The sequence below is a fragment of the Thalassophryne amazonica genome, chromosome 7 (genome assembly GCF_902500255.1).
Source record: "Thalassophryne amazonica chromosome 7, fThaAma1.1, whole genome shotgun sequence".
NCBI lineage: Eukaryota > Metazoa > Chordata > Actinopteri > Batrachoidiformes > Batrachoididae > Thalassophryne > Thalassophryne amazonica.
The window spans coordinates 19,053,652-19,075,000 of NC_047109.1; the positions used below are offsets into that span (position 1 = coordinate 19,053,652).

The 21,349-nt window shown below is 42.1% G+C and overlaps 1 protein-coding gene across 2 annotated transcripts in view; it reads left to right on the forward strand.

Annotated features, from left to right (window-relative positions):
* The window catches only part of dyrk1b (dual-specificity tyrosine-(Y)-phosphorylation regulated kinase 1B), a 229,835-nt gene that overhangs the window by 156,613 nt on the left and 51,873 nt on the right, over positions 1-21,349 (forward strand). For both annotated transcript variants that reach the window (XM_034173932.1, XM_034173931.1), the window contains 2 exons: positions 5,311-5,460; positions 12,169-12,305. In XM_034173932.1, the coding sequence (XP_034029823.1) occupies positions 5,311-5,460; positions 12,169-12,305 (287 nt within the window). The remainder of the gene's footprint in view (positions 1-5,310; positions 5,461-12,168; positions 12,306-21,349) is intronic.

The window sequence follows — 21,349 nt, forward strand, 5'->3', positions numbered from 1 at the left end:
GCCCTTGGAGATCCTTTTAGCAGTGAAGATTCAGTTCCATTGAGTTAGCTCATCCACCAGCATCCAGCAATCCACCAGTCAGCCTGCAGATGATGATGAAGATGATGCAGACTTCATGGGCTTCACCCAGAAAGACCACCAGATGCCCACCTTTTAGCATCTTCTTGATGTGATGCAGGGCCAGCACTGTTCATCTATGAAAGAGCTCATCCAGACCTGGGCCACCATAGATGAAGAAGCCGATGTAGCTGAAACCTGCATTGTCAAAGACCTCAGTGCTGAAGTGCAGCAGCCCAAGGAGGAAGGAGCCAATCCTGAACCCACTCCAGATAAAGAAATCATAACCATCCAGGAAGGAGTCATCTACGCCGAAAAGGTGGTGAAACTGTACAACCACCTGGGCTATGAGGCCAAGAAGATCCAGATGCAAATTCATCTTTGTGACTTGAAGACAGAACTGGAGGAACATCTTACAACCTGAGGGCCCTGTCCCACTGGCGTTTAGGAGGTTTTGCGTATGGATTGCCCACAAAATTGGCCTATATTCGCCAGACATCCGCAATATCCGTGTAACATGCCTGTATGAGTCGCCCGTCATCCGAACATGTCTGTGATCATCTGCAGAGGCACATATGTCCGCAGCCAGGATTTTTGAGTAGCTCAAAAATCTGGATGCGGATGACATCCGCCTTACATACTCCATACATACTCAATACATACACAATACATACTCACACTGTATATCTGCCGTTAACCACTGACATCCGCAACTGACAGGGATTTGCAGCTTGACAGCGGACTGGGACAGTGTGTAAAACAGATATATTGCGTGCATATCATGTCCACATCACAAACTAAAATATGTTGTAGCGAATGCATACAAATAGGCCACGAATAAAGCGTTTTTATTACATCTGCTTTGCAGCTGATTTGCGGACAATCTGTGAATGCATAACAAACACGTCACGTAAACCCAAAGTACTGTATGTGGCAGAAAGCGACATACCTGCCAGTCAGTGCCGGTCCAGCTGTGTAGATCCACAAAGACGTAGCTGCTGCAATCGGGTCTCCTCCAGGACATTTTTTAACACCAACAAAAGGAAGAGTTGCTATTTAGCCACAACTCACGCTGAAGTCTGTTTTCTGTGACACTCTCAAAAAAAAAAAAAAAACACTGTCTCACACCCCGAGCGGCTTCCCCCCTCCCACTCCCCAAACTCATGAACATTAACTCTGTGATCAACTTGCCAAAGTCCAGCACTTGCTCCAGAGGCTGTATTGTTGGTGTGAATAGTGATGCCGAAAGGCCCGAGTGCGCTTCTTTTATGACAGCAATGCAGATGCCGTGCACGCGCAACACGTGCGCGATGCATTCATAATACACCCATAATACTGCCGTGATAATCTCAGTGTGTCGGATCAGTTTCCTCACTACATGCGTTATATAACCATGATTGTTCATCATATATTCGCTATATATTATTAATATATCCGTAATTCATACTGGGACATTTGTCATTTTTGGCCATTTTTGTTGTGGACGACAACGGATACCCGCAATTTGTATACTCAATTCATGAGCAATTAGTCCTCTCTCCAGTGGGACAGGGCCCTAAGATCTACACTTTCTTCAAGATCTAATCTATGCTTCACATGGTTGGAACAATTGTATATGGCAAAGTCAGCTGATTTAAACCATTTTTTTTGGTAAACCTTATGTCACAGAAGTCTTCCTCCTTCAGCTTCCACCAGCGCTCTCTCTCTCTCTCTCTCTCTCTCTTTTTGAAATGACGGAGACGCAGCAGGAGCAGCTCATCTGGCATTCTGATTGCTTCCTCCATCTTTTATGATGAAGTAATGCTGAATTTATGTGGAAATGAATGTTGTACAAAACCTTCAGATATCTGTCGCTGAGATAGATGATGACTGGAGTGACTGGAGTTTTAAGCAGAAAAAAGGTGATAATCGGTGAACCGCAACTGATGCACAGAAATGATGCATGCGCAGTGAAGGCAGGGTGGACAGATTATTAGGGGGCACCGTTTGTTCGGCGACACTGGCACCCACATTGTACTGACCGTACAACCCATGTAGCTGAGTTTACAAGTACAGACTACAGGCATATCTCGAAAGTTTGCATTTTAAGCCAGATAGATCTAATACTTTATGTTACTACATCATCACAGTCACAATCTTTCTAAAATGCAAAATCAATGTGGAGCCAAGAGCTTTACAACATGTAAAACCAGTATAGTCATCTTGGAAGAACATAATTTTCCTGCTTTGTGGAAGGGGTCCATTGTGGTGCCATTGTCAAAGGCTAAGTGTCCTCAGGTCTTGAATGGTTATCGCCCTGTGGCCCTTACGTCCCTTGCATGAAGAGTTTGCTTGTAGGGTTAGCAGGGGCCGTGGAGGATGCTACAGTCACTCTTTGAGGGAAATTAGCACCATGCACGGTTGTTTTTTATTGACCTTTCCTCTGTGTTTAATTGTATCAGCTGCACGTTATTGCTCACAGGCTCTTATCCTATTTTAATGTTGGTTTTCAAACATTGTGTTGGCTCACAGACTTGAACAAACAGATCCTAGAGGGTTTGGGTTCACGGTGCCCTGTCCAGTAAAATTTTTTGTTCTACTGGATCCTCTCATGGCTGTGTGCTTTCACCTCTTATGTGTTTTTATATATAAATCAGTGTTGAAGAAACCACACATCAAGGTTTTCCTTAATTATGCTGATGACTCTGTATTTGTGAGTCTTTTGCAGGATGGAAAGCAGGGCTATTTGGTGTTTGGCAGTTGTGAATCTTGCGCCGTCTGGCGGACCGTGACTCACGTGAGAGGTCGGTTTCAATAGAGTTCCGGTGTCAGGAGCTTAGCACTCACAGTGTAAACACATCTTGTGAAGTATGGACCATAAGACAACATCGGGGCACAGCAGAAGTTCATCACAGGTGCTACACCTCCTTTAGATAACCCTCTCAACTTGGGAGAACGTATAATCAACATAATCGCCTGTAAGCTCGCTAAATTAACGCCATCCACATCCTCGCTTTGCCATTGCTTACATGCGCTGTGAGACAGCGGAACTCTGCTGGCACCGCAGTGCATTCTGGGAAGCGCAGGTGGCCGCCAGGGGCATTATGGGAAATGCTGAAACATCGAATGTCATGGCTGAGGATGGAAACATGAACCTTTGTAAATCACTAAATATGTCTTGGACTGAAACCATATCAATCTTTAAGATGTACAAATGGCACAATGCAGTCCTGTACAAAAATTCTGTGTGGGGGAGGCAGTTCACAAAAAACAAACAAACAAAAAATTTACTGTGTAGGAAGGAGACTCGTGAGGGAAGCCACCAAGTCATCCATGACAACTCTGCTAGAGTTATTGGCATCTATGCTTGTGAGTGGAGAGTGTGTGCTTCATGGTGGAGCCGCAAATAGAAGGACTTCCTTTAAAAAGATCACCTACAGTTTGCCAAAAGCAACATGGGAGACTGAAGCCTCAATTTAACCAGTTTTCTTATTTGAAAATCCTTCTCTGTCCCACTCCAACATAAAGCTGTGATTGATGATGCAACAGGTAGAAGCTGCACTATGTACTGCTTCTCCAATCATAAAACATTTTTCACAGCTGCCATGTGTGTCTTCCCTCACTACTCTCCTTCGTTCACAGTTATTCAGTTTTTGAGAAGTGCCCACTTCAGACAGATATACCATACAGTTGTTTCCATTTCTAAAAAATTGATGTAAATGAAGTCCAAAACATATTCAGTGACTCTGAAATGTTGATGTGTCCATCCGCTGAATTGTCGACAGAACAAATTCACAGCAGGTTTTCTGTGTTAATCGAATACATTTCTGGGTTTGAAGTGTTCATCCCTAAACACATGCATGCACACACGTAATATCTGTCACTCCGTCATTGTTAGTTTAGCACACTGTACATACTCAGCTCAACTTGACATAGGGTTGCATTACGCCGATGCGTTTATGACACGTCAGTGTCACATAGCTTAACTTTTGTTCTTTGCTTTAAGTTTAAACTTCATGAGGCGTGAATGTAAACATGTATGATAAACATCAATGATACAGTTAATGGCACAGGCTAACAAATTGTTATCATGGGGAAGAATTCTACCTCTGTAACTTCGGTGAGTTGATGTGGCATCTCTCCTCTCCGTTTCTGTGTTTCTTAAAAGTTACTTATTTGAATCCATGAGTGCCTAAAATTATTTTTAAATATAAACTCATTTTAGAAACTTGTGGTTTACTACTAAATTGTACTGAACAATGTGAAAGTGCCTTTAAGCACTTTCATAGAAAATGTAAATTAAATTTGAGGCATTTAAAAGCTTTTATAGGTGTATACACATATGCTTTATAACGCTGCCTAGTAGCCAGTGGTGGGCACAGCTAACCAAAAAGTTAACTTTGATAACCGTTAATCTGCAAACTGAAAAGTCAACTTTTATAATGGTAAACCAGTAAACCTCTAAAAAGTTTAGCAGAAGCTAAACCGATAACTTTCAGTATTGACTCCATTGCACTGGCAGCTACTGGCACAACGAGTCAACGCATCTGTCTCAGATCAGCCTTCTCTCAGCAAAAGAGACCTGGTGATCAGAGAGAAAGGAAAAGAAAGAATTAAAGAGAGAAAGAAAAGGAGAAAAAATCATTTATTTTTCACACCATACAATCTTGCAGATGAATCACACGAGTCATGATGGCAGACAGTTTATAGTTACGGTTAAAATTTTAAACAAACTAATTCCAGACAAGTTATTGAAATTAACATCACCTCTGTCATTTTACAAAGTGAAAATATCAGCTATATGTTTCAGTTTTAAATTAATGCACTAATTTTGAAGGTTTTAGCGTTTACAGAGTACAGACACATGCTGCTGTGCAATATGGGAAAATTGCCATCTACTGGATGGCCAGTAGATGGCAGTGTGAAGAGCAGTTGCCACACATTCGCTAAGTGCTGAATCACTTAACAGAATTTTCAGTTTTCAAATTGCCTAATAAATGAAAAAAATGACATATTTACCATTACAGATATATTTGTAAAACCCACCACACGTTTTGTGTGTTATACCGACCAACCACTGATGTCAGGAAACTAATTTTTCCATAACCCATAAAAAAGTGTATTAGTAAATAAATTTGACCTGGATAATCCTAAATCAAGGGATCTCAAAATAGTTGAAACTTTTACAAAGACCCCCTCAGGACCAGATGTTGCCCACCTTGCAGTTGCTCTACCTGACTGTCATGGCACTTCCTGTCTTCTTTGTTTCTTTAGTCCACCTGAAGCGCCACTTTATGTTTCGGAACCATCTGTGTTTGGTGTTTGAGCTGCTGAGCTACAACCTGTATGATCTGCTGAGAAACACCAACTTCAGAGGAGTCTCCCTCAACCTGACCAGGAAGTTTGCACAGCAGCTGTGTACAGGTGTGTGCACATCTCTCTCTCTCTCTCTCTCTCTCTCTCTCTCTCTCTCTCTCTCTCTCTCTCTCTCTCTCTCTCTCTCTCTCTCTCTCTCTCTCTCACACCACACACACACTCACTCATGCACACATACAGACACACATACACATGCATCCATCACACACACAGATATGGATGTGCAGATGACTGAACAGAGGCTCAGTCTTAATGTGCGCTGTTTCTGACAGACGCTGCTCATGGTTGCTGCGGGAAGCTTCTGCCCATCAGGAGCTTGCTGTCTCTCCTCTTTCTCCTCTTTGTTGTTCATCTGCATTTTTCTCAAAGAATTCCACTCCCATGCAGATTTTTGCTTGTCAACTGACTCAGTCCCTCATGTTCTTCCCAGGTCTTCCAGTCAATGGAGCAACTCTTGAGGTTGTGCTTCAGGGGGTTCTTGTAGCATTTCCTCTGCCCTCCTCTGGACCATTTTTCTTTCCTTAGCTGGGAGTAGAAGATTTGCTTGGGAAGTCGGCTGTCGATGCTCTGAAGCTTGGCTTCAGCCAAGACACTGATGGTTGGTATGGTAGTCTTCCCACTTGATGCATAGGCTACTCCTCAGGCAGCATTGATGGAGGGTCTTCAGGTGGCGCTGGTAGGTGGTCCATGTCTCGGATCCGTACAGCAGCGTTGGTATGATGAGTTTTGCAGACAAGGATTTTCATCTTGTGTCAAAGGTCTCTCGTTGAAAACACGAGTGCGAAGCTGGCGGAAGGCCGTTGCCGCATACTTGAGTCAGTGTTGGAGATTGTAATTGATGTCAGCGTTTGATGACACATGGCTGCCTGGGTATGGAAAGTGGGTCATGTTCTCTAGGACTTGTCTGTGCAGTTTCACAGCAGGAAACGTTGGATTGACCATGCTGGGTGGAGGCTGATACAGGACCTTTTCATTGAAGGTTTCAAGGATTGTCCGAAGACCTTCTTTCATAAATAATGACATGCTGCTGTCGTCGGCACATTGGAAGTCCAGCAGGGAAGTGGTTGTGATTCTCTTCTTGGCTCTCAGTCAGCTCTGATTCAATAGTTTTCTCTCCATTCTGTACACGATCATGATCATCAGCGTCAATTAATGGTTGTTCTTGATCAGGTGGGGAATTGTGGCTATGAAGATGATGAAGAGAGTAGAGACAATGACACAACTTTTTTTTTGTTTTGTTTTGTTTTTTTTACTCCTGATTGAACATTGAACACCTCACTGCTGTGTGGTTATAAGAAGTCACTTTATGGTCTGTACTTTTCTGAATGCTCCTCAACTAAACTCACATAGAACACTCTGACCTATAGCATCTGAATTATAAAAATTGTGTAACAAAGGAAAAGCTGACCGTGAGTTTGATGTTCTGTTACTGGAGCAGTGTGGCTTCAAACACATAAAGTCAACCACTGACTGCATTCTAGTACTCCAAATACTCATTGAATGCAAGCACAAATATTGACAGTACTAGGGTTAGGATTAGATATCAGAGCCAGCATATGCACAGGTCAGAGTGCTTTACATGGCAGGGGCGGGTTTCCTGATTGTTTCACTGAGAATTACCTTCTTTGTCAGGCATTGTATTTTGGCTCCTGTACTATTCAATACTTGTATGGACTGGGTGTTGGGTCAGGTTGTGGAAACCAGTGCCTTAGGTGCTTTTGTTGTTGAAGAAAGTTTTACTGGCCTTCACTTTTAGTCTTGGACCTAGCTTCAACATGTATGCACATAATTTAGGAGAGAATAACTCAACTGTTCTAGACTAATATGAACCTATTGAACAACTTGGGGTATGTGCAAAAATCTCTATCCGGGACAAACAGCCCAAAAATGGCCACGCCCTTTTTGGTCCCCAGTGTTACTTCAAATTTGGGCTGCACGGTGGCTTAGTGGTTAGCACTGTTGCCTCAGGGCAAGAAGGCCATGGGGATCGATTCCCACCTGTGGCCTTTCTGTGTGAAGTTTGAATGTTCTCCCTGTGTTTGCATGGGTTTCCTCCGGGTGCTCCGGTTTCCTTCCACATTTAAAGACATGCAGGTTAGGTGAATTGGAAACTTTATAATTGTCCAGGTTTGCCTTACAAAATAGGTCGTGATCTCAATAGGACTAACCTGGTTAAATTAAAATTAAATTAAATACAGCAGAAGTTTCTAAACTGCAGCAGGTACAGATTTTCCAAGGTACTCAATTTGCTCAGAATGACCAGTACATGTTTAGAAGGGTCATAGAAAAGTGTAAAATTTCTAATTTTGATATTTTAAGAGAAAACCGCTCAAAAACATTAGATCAAACAATCTTGCATTTACGTGTTTGAAAAACACAGTAATGTGGTGTTATAAGTTGTATTATTGGCTTTTGGGAAATTTCCCTGATAATCTTTAAAACATTTAACATCTCAAGAAACTGCTGTCTGCTACAGAAACAAGTTTTGTTTTGTATTTTTCACTTTAAATCAATATTCCATTGATAACAGTATGACTGAAAATAAAATTTCATTATATTTGGCAAATGTTCATTTTCTTTCGGTGTACGGTAATACGTTGACCCACTTTAGCCATTTTCTCTTAAAATATCAAAATAGAAATTTTACACTTTTCTGTGACCCTCCCAAACATGTATTGGTCATTCTGAACATTTTGAATACCTTGGAAAATCTATAGCGGCTGCAATTTAGAAAATACATGTATTTGAAGTAACACACGGGACGAAAAAGGACGTGGTCATTTTCGGCTGTTTGTCCCGGATAGAGATTTTGGCACATATCCTAAGTTGTTCACTGGGGTCATATTAGTCTAGAGCAGTTGAGTTATCGTCTCCTAAATGATGTGCATGCATGTCGAAGCTACGTCCTCTACTGTTTGCAGATGATGCGGTGACCTTTGTAGAATCAGCGGATATCCTGATTGCAGCACTTGAGAAGCTGTGTAAGTAATCAGAGTGTTTAGGTTTGTAACTATCCAGGATCAGGACTCAGGCTTTCAGATGTGTATCTGTATGTTGTGAACAAGTCGAATTTGCAGAGGCATTGATTTGAGATTATGGAATTAATGGACTAAGTTGTTCAGAGATGCTGATACCTTTGCAGGAGAACAAATGTCCAAGTCTTTAGAGTCCTGGAGCTTCCTGTCTTACTGTATGGTTGTGAGACTCGGACAGTAACCAGTGACTGAAGGTAATGACTGGATGTCTTTCAGTCACATGATGAGTATTACTTGAATTGTGACCGAATATTAGCTTCGACATTTTGGCCATGTCCCTCTGTGCATGTTCCTGCAGGTGTGTGGTTCACTGTTGACAGCCTCTGGTTGGAGATGGCCAAGGTTACCTGTCTGTGATTTATAGATTGCTACCTTCAAGATGAGAGGATGGACCGATTGTCTGCCTGTGTGGTTATTTTCCAGCCCCCAAGATGGTTCTCTAGTGTGGTGGATGTGGTGATGTGTGGGACCAGGGTATGCTCCCAGATCTGACCTAACCTGAGACCAGGGTAAAAGGCTGAAATAGCTTTGATAGCCTGCTCAGTTGGTATACTGTCATCAGAGCACAAACACACAACTTCAGGACTCAGTCAAAGTGGCTGTCCAGCCAAAACTGAAAGCAGTGCAGAGCTCACAGAAAGCATCATCAGTCAAAAAACACATGGTGTTCAAAGCCAAGAGAAGTCTGCTGGCATACACTAAGAAGATCAAACGGGTAACAACTTACTATGAGAGCTGCATCCCTGTGGAGCCAACATTCAGTGCAGAGCAGCTGCAAACATGATCAAAAAAGCCTAAAGCAAAGCTCCATGCCAGAGATCTGATCATCAGTGTTGTGGACACGCCGTCCAGTACCCACATTGCAGCAGACTGACTGAAAGAACCGAACCATCACCAGCATCAGTGAGGAACTCACATGTTCCACATGCAGCAGGCGCAGCAGTGATGTCACTGTTTTCAGTTTAAAAGCACTGAGCAGGCTTTCAGAAAAAGTGGTTTGTTCTGAAAAAAAGGTGCTGGGTGTAGCTTTTTTTGTACCCCAGGAGGCAGCTGGCTATGGCCACATCCAGTCCGTTCTTATTTAGAACAACTGAAAAAAAATGAGGAGGGAAAAAAAACAACAATCCTCTATGGACACTGGGTTGAAAGGAGTTGAGGAGTACTTCATATGGCAATAGTTTGGCTTTAAACCAGATGGTCAACTGCAGAACCCGGTCCTGTGCAAAAGAAGTGTATTGACTGTGGCTCCATAAAGAGAAACCCAGCAAAGTTTTCCATTACGTATGATGTGAATATCAACAGAGTAAAGGCGAGCTCAGAAACCTCTAAATCACACCATTCCAGTCAGACATACAGTGAGGAAAATAAGTATTTGACCCCTGTCAGTTTTAGAGGTTTTCCCACCTACAAAGAATGTTGAGGTCTGTAATTTTTATTGTAGGTACACTTCAACTGTGAGAGACAGAATCTAAAAGAAAATCCAGAAAATCACATTGTATGATTTTTAAATAATTAATTTGCATTTTATTGCATAAAATAAGTATTTGACCCCCTACCAACCAGCAAGAATTCTGACTCTCACAGACCTGTTAATTTTTCTTTAAGAAGCCCTCTTATTCTGCACGCTTTACCTGTATTAATTGCACTTGTTTGAACTTGTTACCTGTATAAAAGACACCTGTTCACACACTCAATCAATCAATCACACTCCAACCTGTCCACCATAGCCAAGACCAAAGAGCTGTCTAATGACACCAGGGACAAAACTGTAGACCTGCACAAGGCTGGGGTGGACTACAGGACAACAGGCAAGCAGCTTGGTAAAAGACAACAACTGTTATGATTATTTATTAGAAAGTGGAAGAAACACAAGGTGACTGTCAGTCTCCCTCAGTCTGGGATTCCATGTAAGATCTCACTTTGTGGGGTAAGGATGATTCTAAGAAAGCTCAGAACTACACAGGAGGACCTGGTCAATGACCTGAAGAGAGCTGGGACCACAGTCACAAAGATTACATTAGTAATACATGATGCTGTCATGGTTTAAAATCCTGCAGGGCAGCAAGGTCCCCCTGCTCAAGCCAGCACATGTCCAGGCCCGTTTGAAGTTCACCAGTGACCATCTGGATGATCCAGAGGAGGCATGGGAGGAGGTCATGTGGTCAGATGAGACCAAAATAGAGCTTTTTGGAATCAACTCCACTTACTGTGTTTAGAGGATGAGAACAACCCCAAGAAAACCATGCCAACCGTGAAGCATGGGGGTGGAAACATCATACTCTGGGGGTGCTCTTCTGCAAAGGGGACAGGACGACTGCACCGTATTGAAGGGAGGATGAATGGGGTCATGTATTGTGAGATTTTGGCAAACAACCTCCTTCCCTCAGTAAGAGCATTGAAGATGGGTCATGGCTGGGTCTTCCAGCATGACAATGACCCCAAACACACAGCCAGGGCTACTAAGGAGGGGCTCTGTAAGACGCATTTCAAGATCCTGTGTGGCCTGGCCAGTCTCCAGACCTGATGTCAATAGAAAATCTTTGGAGGGAGCTGAAACTCCAAACCTGAAAGATTTGGAGAAGATCTGTATGGAGGAGTGGACCAAAATCCTTGTTGCAGTGTGTGAAAACTTGGTCAAGAACTACAGGAAACGTCTGATCTCTGTAATGGCAGACAAATGCTTCTGTACCAATTGTTAAGCTCTGTTTTTCTAGGGAGTCAAATACTTATTTTACGCAGTAAAATGCAAATTAATTATTTAAAAATCATACAATGTGATTTACTGGATATTTTTTAGATTCTGTCTCTCACAGTTGAAGTGTGCCTATGATAAAAATTACAGACCTCTCCATTCTTTGTAGGTGGGAAAACCTGCAAAACTCACAGGGGGTCAAATACTTATTTTCCCCACTGTATGTATGTCTCATATTATACTGTCCCCATCAGACATAACTCATATTGCACTAATCTTTGTTTCAATCTGGGAGACAGGTAACATCCCTGCGAACTGGAAGAAAGAATTTGTTGTTCCAATCTGGAAAGGAAAGGGTGATTGGTCAGACACCCTCTCAGACACTCTTAACCCCCAAAAGGCTCTTAATATTCTTTTCCTTTAAAATACTATTTCATCCTCACCATGATACAACAGTTTGAACCCACCTCCGATTCTCTTGGCCTTACTTCTCTTCCACTTGGTCAGTATGTCTATCTTTTTCCTCTCCACCACATCAGCCAACTCTCTTCCTTTACCAGTCATACTGCCAACATTCAAAGTCCTGACTCTCATTTCCACCCTTCTAACTTTCCTCCTCTCTCTCTCTCCTGTTCTTTTTCTTCACCCAACAGTAGCCCAGTTTCTGTTGGCACCCTGTTTGACAGCAAGACTGGTGGTGGTGGCTGTTAACCCTTGTCTTGACCAATCCCGTATGAGCCATTGTGTGTGTGCATGTGTGTGCGTGTGTGTGGGTGTGTGCGTGCGTGCGTGCGTGCATGCATGCGTGTTCTCCTGTGCCTGAGCGTTTGTGTGTGGAGTTTATATGACTTTAGGATGTCGTAAGCAAGACTGTTGAAAGTGATCAAAGGAAAACTTTCCATTTTTTGTTGAAATGCCTTTGTGAAATTTGACTGGCGTGTGCACTGAAAGTAGTGACCTCCAACCTCATCTGTGGGAGATTATAAAGGACAGGTTGTGGGTAAATGATGGTGATATTTTTGTCCACAGCTTTATTATTCCTCGCAACGCCTGAGCTGTCAATCATCCACTGCGACCTGAAACCTGAGAACATCTTATTATGTAACCCCAAGAGATCTGCTATCAAGATTGTTGACTTTGGATCCTCCTGCCAGCTGGGTCAAAGGGTGAGCAGGTCTCCCACACACATATCCACAGTCAGGATCAAAGGCAGAGCAGGTCTGGAACATTGCACTGGGATCAGCATGTTTGTAGTTTCTTACATTGCAGAATCTTTTTTTTTTTTTTAAGTTCATTGTTAAGTCTACTTGTTTTGTTTCTGCCAGTAAATATGATTTTGTCAAAACTTGATAGTGCTCAAAAATAATGTTATCCAGGGTTTTCCCAGAGTGGGGCTGAGTGAAGAAATCATCTTTTGATGTGTGCCTAAAAAGCACAAATTATGGTGTCAAAGAAGTGTTTCTCCAGCTGTGGTGCATTGTGGTCCTGTTGTTTGAACAATGCTGGCAGCAGCACCTGTAATAATCACACCTCACATACTAATAAAAGGTTTGACAGCACCTCTTTAACTCCGTACAGCCAGCTGTCAATGGGCCTTTCACACCGGAAGTGTCACATGCAGCAGAAGCGTTGCGGATCTAAAAAATATTATTTTCAATGAGACGCGACATGTTTTTGACAAAAACCGAGCTAAAAGCGACATTTCGCCAGGAGCGAAATGTCGCGGTCAGAGTTCATCCCAATCCAACTTTCCCTGCTGTGTACTATGACGTAGCTTCACACTGTCCAATACAAACGAGGCAGAGACACTTAAATAAATACAAATGATTATTATAAATGCAACAGGAGATGATTTAACAATGACTCAGTGTGATTGTAAATTATATGACATAAACCTTAGGATATCATTTTTTAATTGAGTCATTTCAATTTGTAATTAGGTCAGAATATGTGCTTGCCTTTAATGTGATCAGAACAAAGTTTTAAAAAGTTTAAAATTGTGCACAATAGGGGCGGGCCTTCTACCTGTGCAAATGTCTTGACTTAGCTTTGATTTCATGGACATTTTTAATGATCCATTCATTTATTGTTAAAATATAAACTGAAACAGCTTTTTAAAAAAATAATAAAATAGTTGCCATTTAAACAGCCTGTTTTATTTAGGGGAGGTGATGGTCTACTGGTTAATCCCAGCCTGACCGGAAAATCGCTAAGGGTCCTTGGGCAAAGTCCTTAATCCCCTAGTTGCTCCCGGTGTGTAGTGAGCAGTCCTGGCGTCAAGAGGGGGCATGAGGGGGCGTCGCAATGCAATGACTGTCCCGCCCCCTCAGTCAAAATGTAGTATTTCCTTTTTTCTTTTCTTTTTTTGTTTTCGGTCTACAATGTGTTAAAAACAACAGAAAACTCCCCTGACTTGTTCAAACCAAAATGCAACGTTGTGCAAATCCAAATTTCCGAGTTTCCAGCTGTGCTTGAACCATCATGCAGTTTACGTTATGTCATCAGGCGTCAGAGTGTCATCCCACCACAAGAGGAAAAAACAACAAACTAAGCGCAAGCTAGCAGCTGTATTTTAATTGAGAAAGATGGATATTCGCAAATGGCTGAAAAATCCAGGCAGTAGCAGCAGCTCCGAAGAAACCAAGGAGCACCTGCTGAGGAGGCCAAGTTTGGAGGAGGAACAGCGGGTTCAGCTGCACAGTGAGGAGAGTGAACCGCCCCCCAGCAGGCCGGCGCCCTCAGCCTCTGAGCCAAGAGCTTGCAAACACTTTCAGTACATTTCCAAAAAATGCAACTTACACATCACAATATTCAAAATCACATCATTGAACTGATGAGCACAATCGTAACGGAGCAAATTGTTAAAGATGTTGGGGAGTCATGGTTTACACTCCAGGTGGATGAAATAGAAGACCCAGCAGGCAGTGAAAATGTATCTTATGTGCGTTATGTGGACAAGGACTGTAAAATACAAGAGAGGCTGTTACCAATGCAGACAACAGACAAGTGTGATGCCCAGTCACTCACTAATGTTGTGCTTGATGAACTGTTTAAAGCAAACAAAATTCTTAGTCAGTGTTATGACGGAGTAAGTGTCATGTTGGGAAGAGAGGGAGGCATGCAAAAGCTTATTCAAGATAAGTTAAACAGAGAAGTGCCTTACATTCATTGTTTCAACCACCAATTGCATTTGGTGATTGTGCATGTTATTTCCTCAGAGAGTGCAGTTGGGGATTTTTTTGACTTGTGCATTTCCATTTATAAATTTCTGAAAAAGCCCACTGTAGTCGCACAGTACAAAGGAGAGAAGCTTAAAAGGCTGTTAGAGCAGCAATGGACTGGACACCTTGACATGGTATCTGTGGTCATCACTGGAAGTTTTTGAAGTGCGTCTGAATTTAGGTTGCCTGCACAGCAAATGTAGGACAAATAAAAAAATATTTCTTAAATATAAAATATTTCTTAAATATAAAGAAACACTAAACAGTAAAAAAGGGGTGATGGGAGACTCATTTTGCTGTTTTTAAAGCTTTATTGTGGTTCTACAGACGCAAATCCAAGATGGCAATCGCTGAGCTTTCTCAGGCTTTGGAAAAAGTCAGTGTGACATACAACCCCTGGCAAAAATTATGGAATCACCGGCCTCGGAGGATGTTCATTCAGTTGTTTAATTTTGTAGAAAAAAAGCAGATCACAGACATGACACAAAACTAAAGTCATTTCAAATGGCAACTTTCTGGCTTTAAGAAACACTATAAGAAATCAAGAAAAAAAGATTGTGGCAGTCAGTAACGGTTACTTTTTTAGACCAAGCAGAGGAAAAAAATATGGAATCACTCAATTCTGAGGAAAAAATTATGGAATCACCCTGTAAATTTTCATCCCCAAAACTAACACCTGCATCATATCAGATCTGCTCGTTAGTCTGCATATAAAAAGGAGTGAACATACCTTGGAGAGCTGTTGCACCAAGTGGACTGACATGAATCATGGCTCCAACACGAGAGATGTCAATTGAAACAAAGGAGAGGATTATCAAACTCTTAAAAGAGAGTAAATCATCATGCAATGTTGCAAAAGATGTTGGTTGTTCACAGTCAGCTGTGTCTAAACTCTGGACCAAATACAAACAACATGGGAAGGTTGTTAAAGGCAAACATACTGGTAGACCAAGGAAGACATCAAAGCGTCAAGACAGAAAACTTAAAGCAATATGTCTCAAAAATCGAAAAATGTACAACAAAACAAATGAGGAATGAATGGGAGGAAACTGGAGTCAACATCTGTGACCGAACTGTAAGAAACCGCCTAAAAGAAATGGGATTTACATACAGAAAAGCTAAACGAAAGGCATCATTAACACCTAAACAGAAAAAAACAAGGTTACAGTGGGCTAAGGAAAAGCAATTGTGGACTGTGGATGACTGGATGAAAGTCATATTCAGTGATGAATCTCGAATCTGCATTGGGCAAGGTGATGATGCTGGAACTTTTGTTTGGTGCCTTTCCAATGAGATTTATAAAGATGACTGCCTGAAGAGAACATGTAAATTTCCACAGTCATTGATGATATGGGGCTGCATGTCAGGTAAAGGCACTGGGGAGATGACTGTCATTACATCATCAATAAATGCACAAGTTTATGTTGATATTTTGAACAATTGAAAGGATGTTTGGGGATGATGAAATCATTTTTCAAGATGATAATGCATCTTGCCATAGAGCAAAAACTGCAAAAACATTCCTTGCAAAAAGACACATAGGGTCAATGTCATGGCATAGGGTCAATGTCAATGAGCAGATCTGATTTGATGCAGGTGTTAATTTCGGGGATGAAAATTTACAGGGTGATTCCATAATTTTTTCCTCAGAATTGAGTGATTCCATATTTTTTTCCTCTGCTTGGTCTAAAAAAGTAACCGTTACTGACTGCCACAATCTTTTTTTCTTGATTTCTTATAGTGTTTCTTAAAGCCAGAAAGTTGCCATTTGAAATGACTTTAGTTTTGTGTCATGTCTGTGATCTGCTTTTTTCTACAAAATTAAACAACTGAATGAACATCCTCTGAGGCTGGTGATTCCATAATTTTTGCCAGGGGTTGTAGAAATCTATGCCTCCCTTGCACTTCCAACACAATGCAACTGATGTCACTGACACGCATTAACTGTCGCGTCTGACGCCTTCAGTTTGAAAGGCCCATAACAAATGTGAAACACTAAATCAGATATTCTGAACACCTCACACATTCTTAAAAGGCCGTCTTCAATTCAAAGCAAAGGAGCACATAGCACAGTGCAGCATCATTCCAAGTTTCCACCAAATCCAGTTAGGGTGAAATTCCATTAAATTTTACTCACTCATTCATCACTCACTCATCTTCAACTGCTTTTTCACTTTCGGGTCGCGGGGGCAACAACTCCAGCAGGGGACCTCAAACTTCCCTTTCCCGTGCCACATTGAGCACCTCTGACTGGTGGATCCTGAGCCATTCCCAGGCCAATGTGGAGATATAATCTCTCCACCTAGTCCTGGGTCTTCCCCGGGATCTCCTTCCAGATGGACGTGCCCGGAACACCTCCCTTGGGAGGCGCCCAGGAGGAATCCTTACCAGATGCCTGGACCACCTCAGCTGGCTCCTTTCAGCGTGAAGGAGCAGCAACTCTACTCTGAGCTCCCCACAGATGACTGAGCTTCTCACTCTATCTCTAAGGGAGACACCAGCCACCCTCCTGAGGAAGCCCATTTTGGCCGCTTGTACCCGCGATCTAGTTCTTTCGGTCATGACCCAACACTCATGACCACGGGTGAGAGTAGGAACGAAGACTGACCAGTAGATCGAGAGCTTTGCCTTTTGGGTCAGCTCCCTTTTCGTCATAACAGTACGGTAGAGCGAATGCAATACTGCCACTGCGCCGATTCTCTGGCCAATCTCACGCTCCATCGTCCCCTCACTCGTGAACAAGACCCTGAGGTACTTGAACTCCTTTACAAATTTTATTTAGTATTTAAATAATAATAATTCTGTATTTCTGTACCGCTTTTATCCAAAGTGTTGAGATGACGTACTACATAGGTAAGAACTTCGTGTGCACACACACACACACACACACACACACACACACAAAGCCTGATGTATAAGCATGCTGCCATACAAGGCTCTCCACTGCACACCAGGAGCAATTGAGGGATTAAGGTTGTTGCTGAAGGGACTTAGTGATTTCCGGTCCGAATGGGGAATTGAACCAAGGATCATTTGACCTTAGGCTCACTTCTTTAACCAGTTTTTTTGTCACTAATTATTAAGGGTGTAACGATACATGTGTTTGTATTGAACCGTTTCGGTACAGGACGTTTGGTTCGGTACAGGGCTGTCCACAGGTGTGTTCGCCTTGCGTGTGTTTACCGTAAGTTCTGGACTATAGAGCGCACCCACCAATTTTAAAAAGATAAAAGAAATTGTACATAAATACACCACACTTGTCTATAACATGAGATGTTTACACAGAAAGATGTTAGACAGAAAGATTTTTTCTAACTTTTAATTGAATACGTACCGTAAATGCTTTTTTTTTTTCCCTGAAGTGTTACACGTAAATATTGACACACACGTCATCCAGCACGCATGCACGGTGTCCCTGGTCCACACGGAGAACTGAGTAAATTTAGAACTTTTGAGATTTCATCTCATGTGCAGCCAGGATCGCATGGAGGCTGTGGTAAATGAGACGTTATTGAGGCGCTGTGACTTTTTTGCGCCAAGACAGAGAACCTGTGTGGAAGGAGGGGGGGAGAAGGCTCCACTAACTGATCTGACGGCGCAAAGAGATTCTTCACTAAAACGCGCAGGTAAGACCTTATAGTTACACTGTGTGGGTGTAAATTCACACCGCATGAGGAGTGCAGATTTCAGGAAATCAATTGACAGCATCAATTAACATATATTTGTTGTTTGAGAACATTTTGTTTAACTTATTACAAGGCAGCACTTTGCAATTATTTTATTTTCCTGTTTATATAATATTACAATAAATTGATGGTTTATGCAACAAGCAAATTTAGGTTTTGCATTTTGTTCCCATACTGTACCGAAAATGAACCGAACTGTGACCTCAAAACCGAGGTACGTACGAACCGTGATTTTTGTGTATCGTTACACCCCTACTAATTATACTTGCTTTTACTTTTCACCCATTGTAGATGTAAATATAACAAAATGCTAAAATACCCTAGACCGTGTGAGCATAAAAATAGGAAACAGAATGTGGCCTTTTGACCTCTTAAAATGGTCATGGTTAGCCATCTTTGAACTTGTCCAAGGTCTGTGTCCAAGAATGCTCCCTGTGAATTTGAGGCCCCTGGCAGTAATGGGACTGGACTTATGCTTAGCACAGACAGATGGACGGATGAAAGCAAGGCCTTCGCAGTACTTGATGGCCATATTTTGGCCTCAAGTAGAAATGAGGTGTTGCGTTCATATCATCTGGCACTTGAAACCGTTTGTACCATAAACTAAAACAAAGCTGATCTTGTATAGTGCAGCCTGATAAAGTTGACAATAGGAGGGGTTGGCTCAGTTTTCACGTTTTCAAATGAAAGTTGTGTTTATTATGTCCCCCAAGGACGTCATAAAATCACCTGCATTTATTTGTCTGTCTGTCTTTTAGCAGGATTACGTCAAAACTACTGCACAGATTTTGAGAAAATTTTCACCACAGATAGATATTAGGCTATGGAAGAACTTATTAAATTTTTGAGTTGATCCGGATCAGATTCTGGATCAGGTTTCACTCATATAGGCTTTCAAGGATTACTGTTAGCTGGATTACATCAAAACAACTGCACGGATTCTCACCAGATTTTGACCACAGATATTTATTAGGCCATGGAAGACACCATTAAAGTTGGGGGTAATCTGGATCTGAATCCACATTCTGGATCAAGATTTCAGTTTTTATGTGCTCTGAAGGATTACGTCAAAAGTGCTTCACAGATTCTCACCAAATTTTCACCACGGATATACAGTATATTACACCATGAAAGAATCCATTACATTTTGGAGGTGATCTGGATCAGGATCCAAATCCAGATTCTGGATCAAGATTTCACTTTTTTAGGCTTTGAAGGATTACTTCAAAACTACTTCACAGATTGTCACAAAATTTGCAACACAAATAGATATTAGGGCATGGAAGACTCTATTACATTTTGGAGGTAATCTGGATCTGAATCCAGATTATGGATCAAAATTTCACTTTATATACGCTTTGAAGGATTACGTCAAACTACATGGATTCTCACCAAATTTGCACCAGAGATAGATATTAGGCCATGGAAGACACCATTAAATTTTGAAGGTGATCCTGATCCGCATTGGCGGACGTCAGAAATCTGTGATTACTCTTGTTTTAGATGTAACATCTGTTCATCATCTAATTTCAGGTTCAGATGCCTTGTGCTCATTGGATCACAGTGTTTTCAAATAGGTGGCACAATGTTCATGACTGGTTCGCACAAGTTGCATGAAAGTTGTGTGCCAGAAATGTTAAATATAAAAATTTTCTTTGCGCACTGGCACGCAGCCACACACAACTCACAGTTTACGACGAGTTTCCTCATCAAATTCATGCAAGTGCCAAGGTGCCTTTAATGATGGACTTTGTTTTTTATGTTAAGCAGAGGATAAGCTGCAGGGCAAGGCATAGTTAAGCATATTCATTCATTCATCGGCCAAGTCTTCTAGTTCTACCTGGGGGATCCTGAGGCACTTCCAAGCCATCTGGGAAATATAACTCTTTCAGTGTGTCCTGGTTCTTCCTGGGGTTTCCTCCCAATTGGGTGTACCTGGAAGACTTCCCAAGGAAGACAACCAGAGGGTATCCTCACCAGATGCCTGAACCACCTTGTCTGGCTCCTTTCAATACGAAGACGCAGCTGCTCGACTCAGAGTCCCTCCTGGATAGTCGACCTTCTCACTATGTCCTGGAGTGTAAGCCCAGATACCTGACGGAGGAATCTAATTTCTGCCACTTGTGTCTGCGACTTTATTCTTTCAGTCATTACCTAAAGTTCATGACCATCAGTGAGGATACAGTGAGGAAAATAAGTATTTGAACACCCTGCGATTTTGCAAGTTCTCCCACTTAGAAATCATGGAGGGGTCTGAAATTTTTATCTTAGGTGTATGTCCACTGTGAGAGACATAATCTAAAAAAAAAATCTAGAAATCACAATGTATGATTTTTTAATAATTTATTTGTATGTTACTGCTGCAAATACGTATTTGAACACCTACCAACCTGCAAGAATTCTGGCTCACACAGACCTGTTAATTTTTCTTTAAGAAGCCCTCTTATTCTGCACTCTTTACCTGTATTAATTGCACCTGTTTGAACTTGTTACCTGTATAAAAGACACCTGTTCACACACTCAATCAATCAATCACACTCCAACCTGTCCACCATAGCCAAGACCAAAGAGCTGTCTAACGACACCAGGGACAAAACTGTAGACCTGCACAAGGCTGGGATGGACTACAGGACAACAGGCAAGCAGCTTGGTAGAAGACAACAACTGTTATGATTATTTATTAGAAAGTGGAAGAAACACAAGATGACTGTCAATCTCCCTCAGTCTGGGATTCCATGCAAGATCTTACTTTGTGGGGTAAGGATGATTCTGAGAAAGCTCAGAACTATACAGGAGGACCTGGTCAGTGACCTGAAGAGAGCTGGGACCACAGTCACAAAGATTACATTAGTAACACATGATGCTGTCATGGTTTAAAATTCTGCAGGGCAGCAAGGTCCCCCTGCTCAAGCCAGCACATGTCCAGGCCCGTTTGAAGTTCACCAGTGACCATCTGGATGATCCAGAGGAGGCATGGGAGAAGGTCATGTGGTCAGATGAGACCAAAATGGAACCAGAATGGAGCTTTTTGGAATCAGCTTCACTTATCATGTTTAGAGGATGAGAACAACCCCAAGAAAACCATCCCAACCGTGAAGCATGGGGGTGGAAACATCATACTCTGGGGGTGCTCTTCTGCAAAGGGGACAGGACGACTGCACCGTACTGAAGGGAGGATGGATGGGGTCATGTATTGCGAGATTTTGGCAAACAACCTCCTTCCCCCAGTAAAAGCATTGAAGATGGGTCATGGCTGGGTCTTCCAGCATGACAATGACCCCAAACACAGAGCCAGGGCAACTA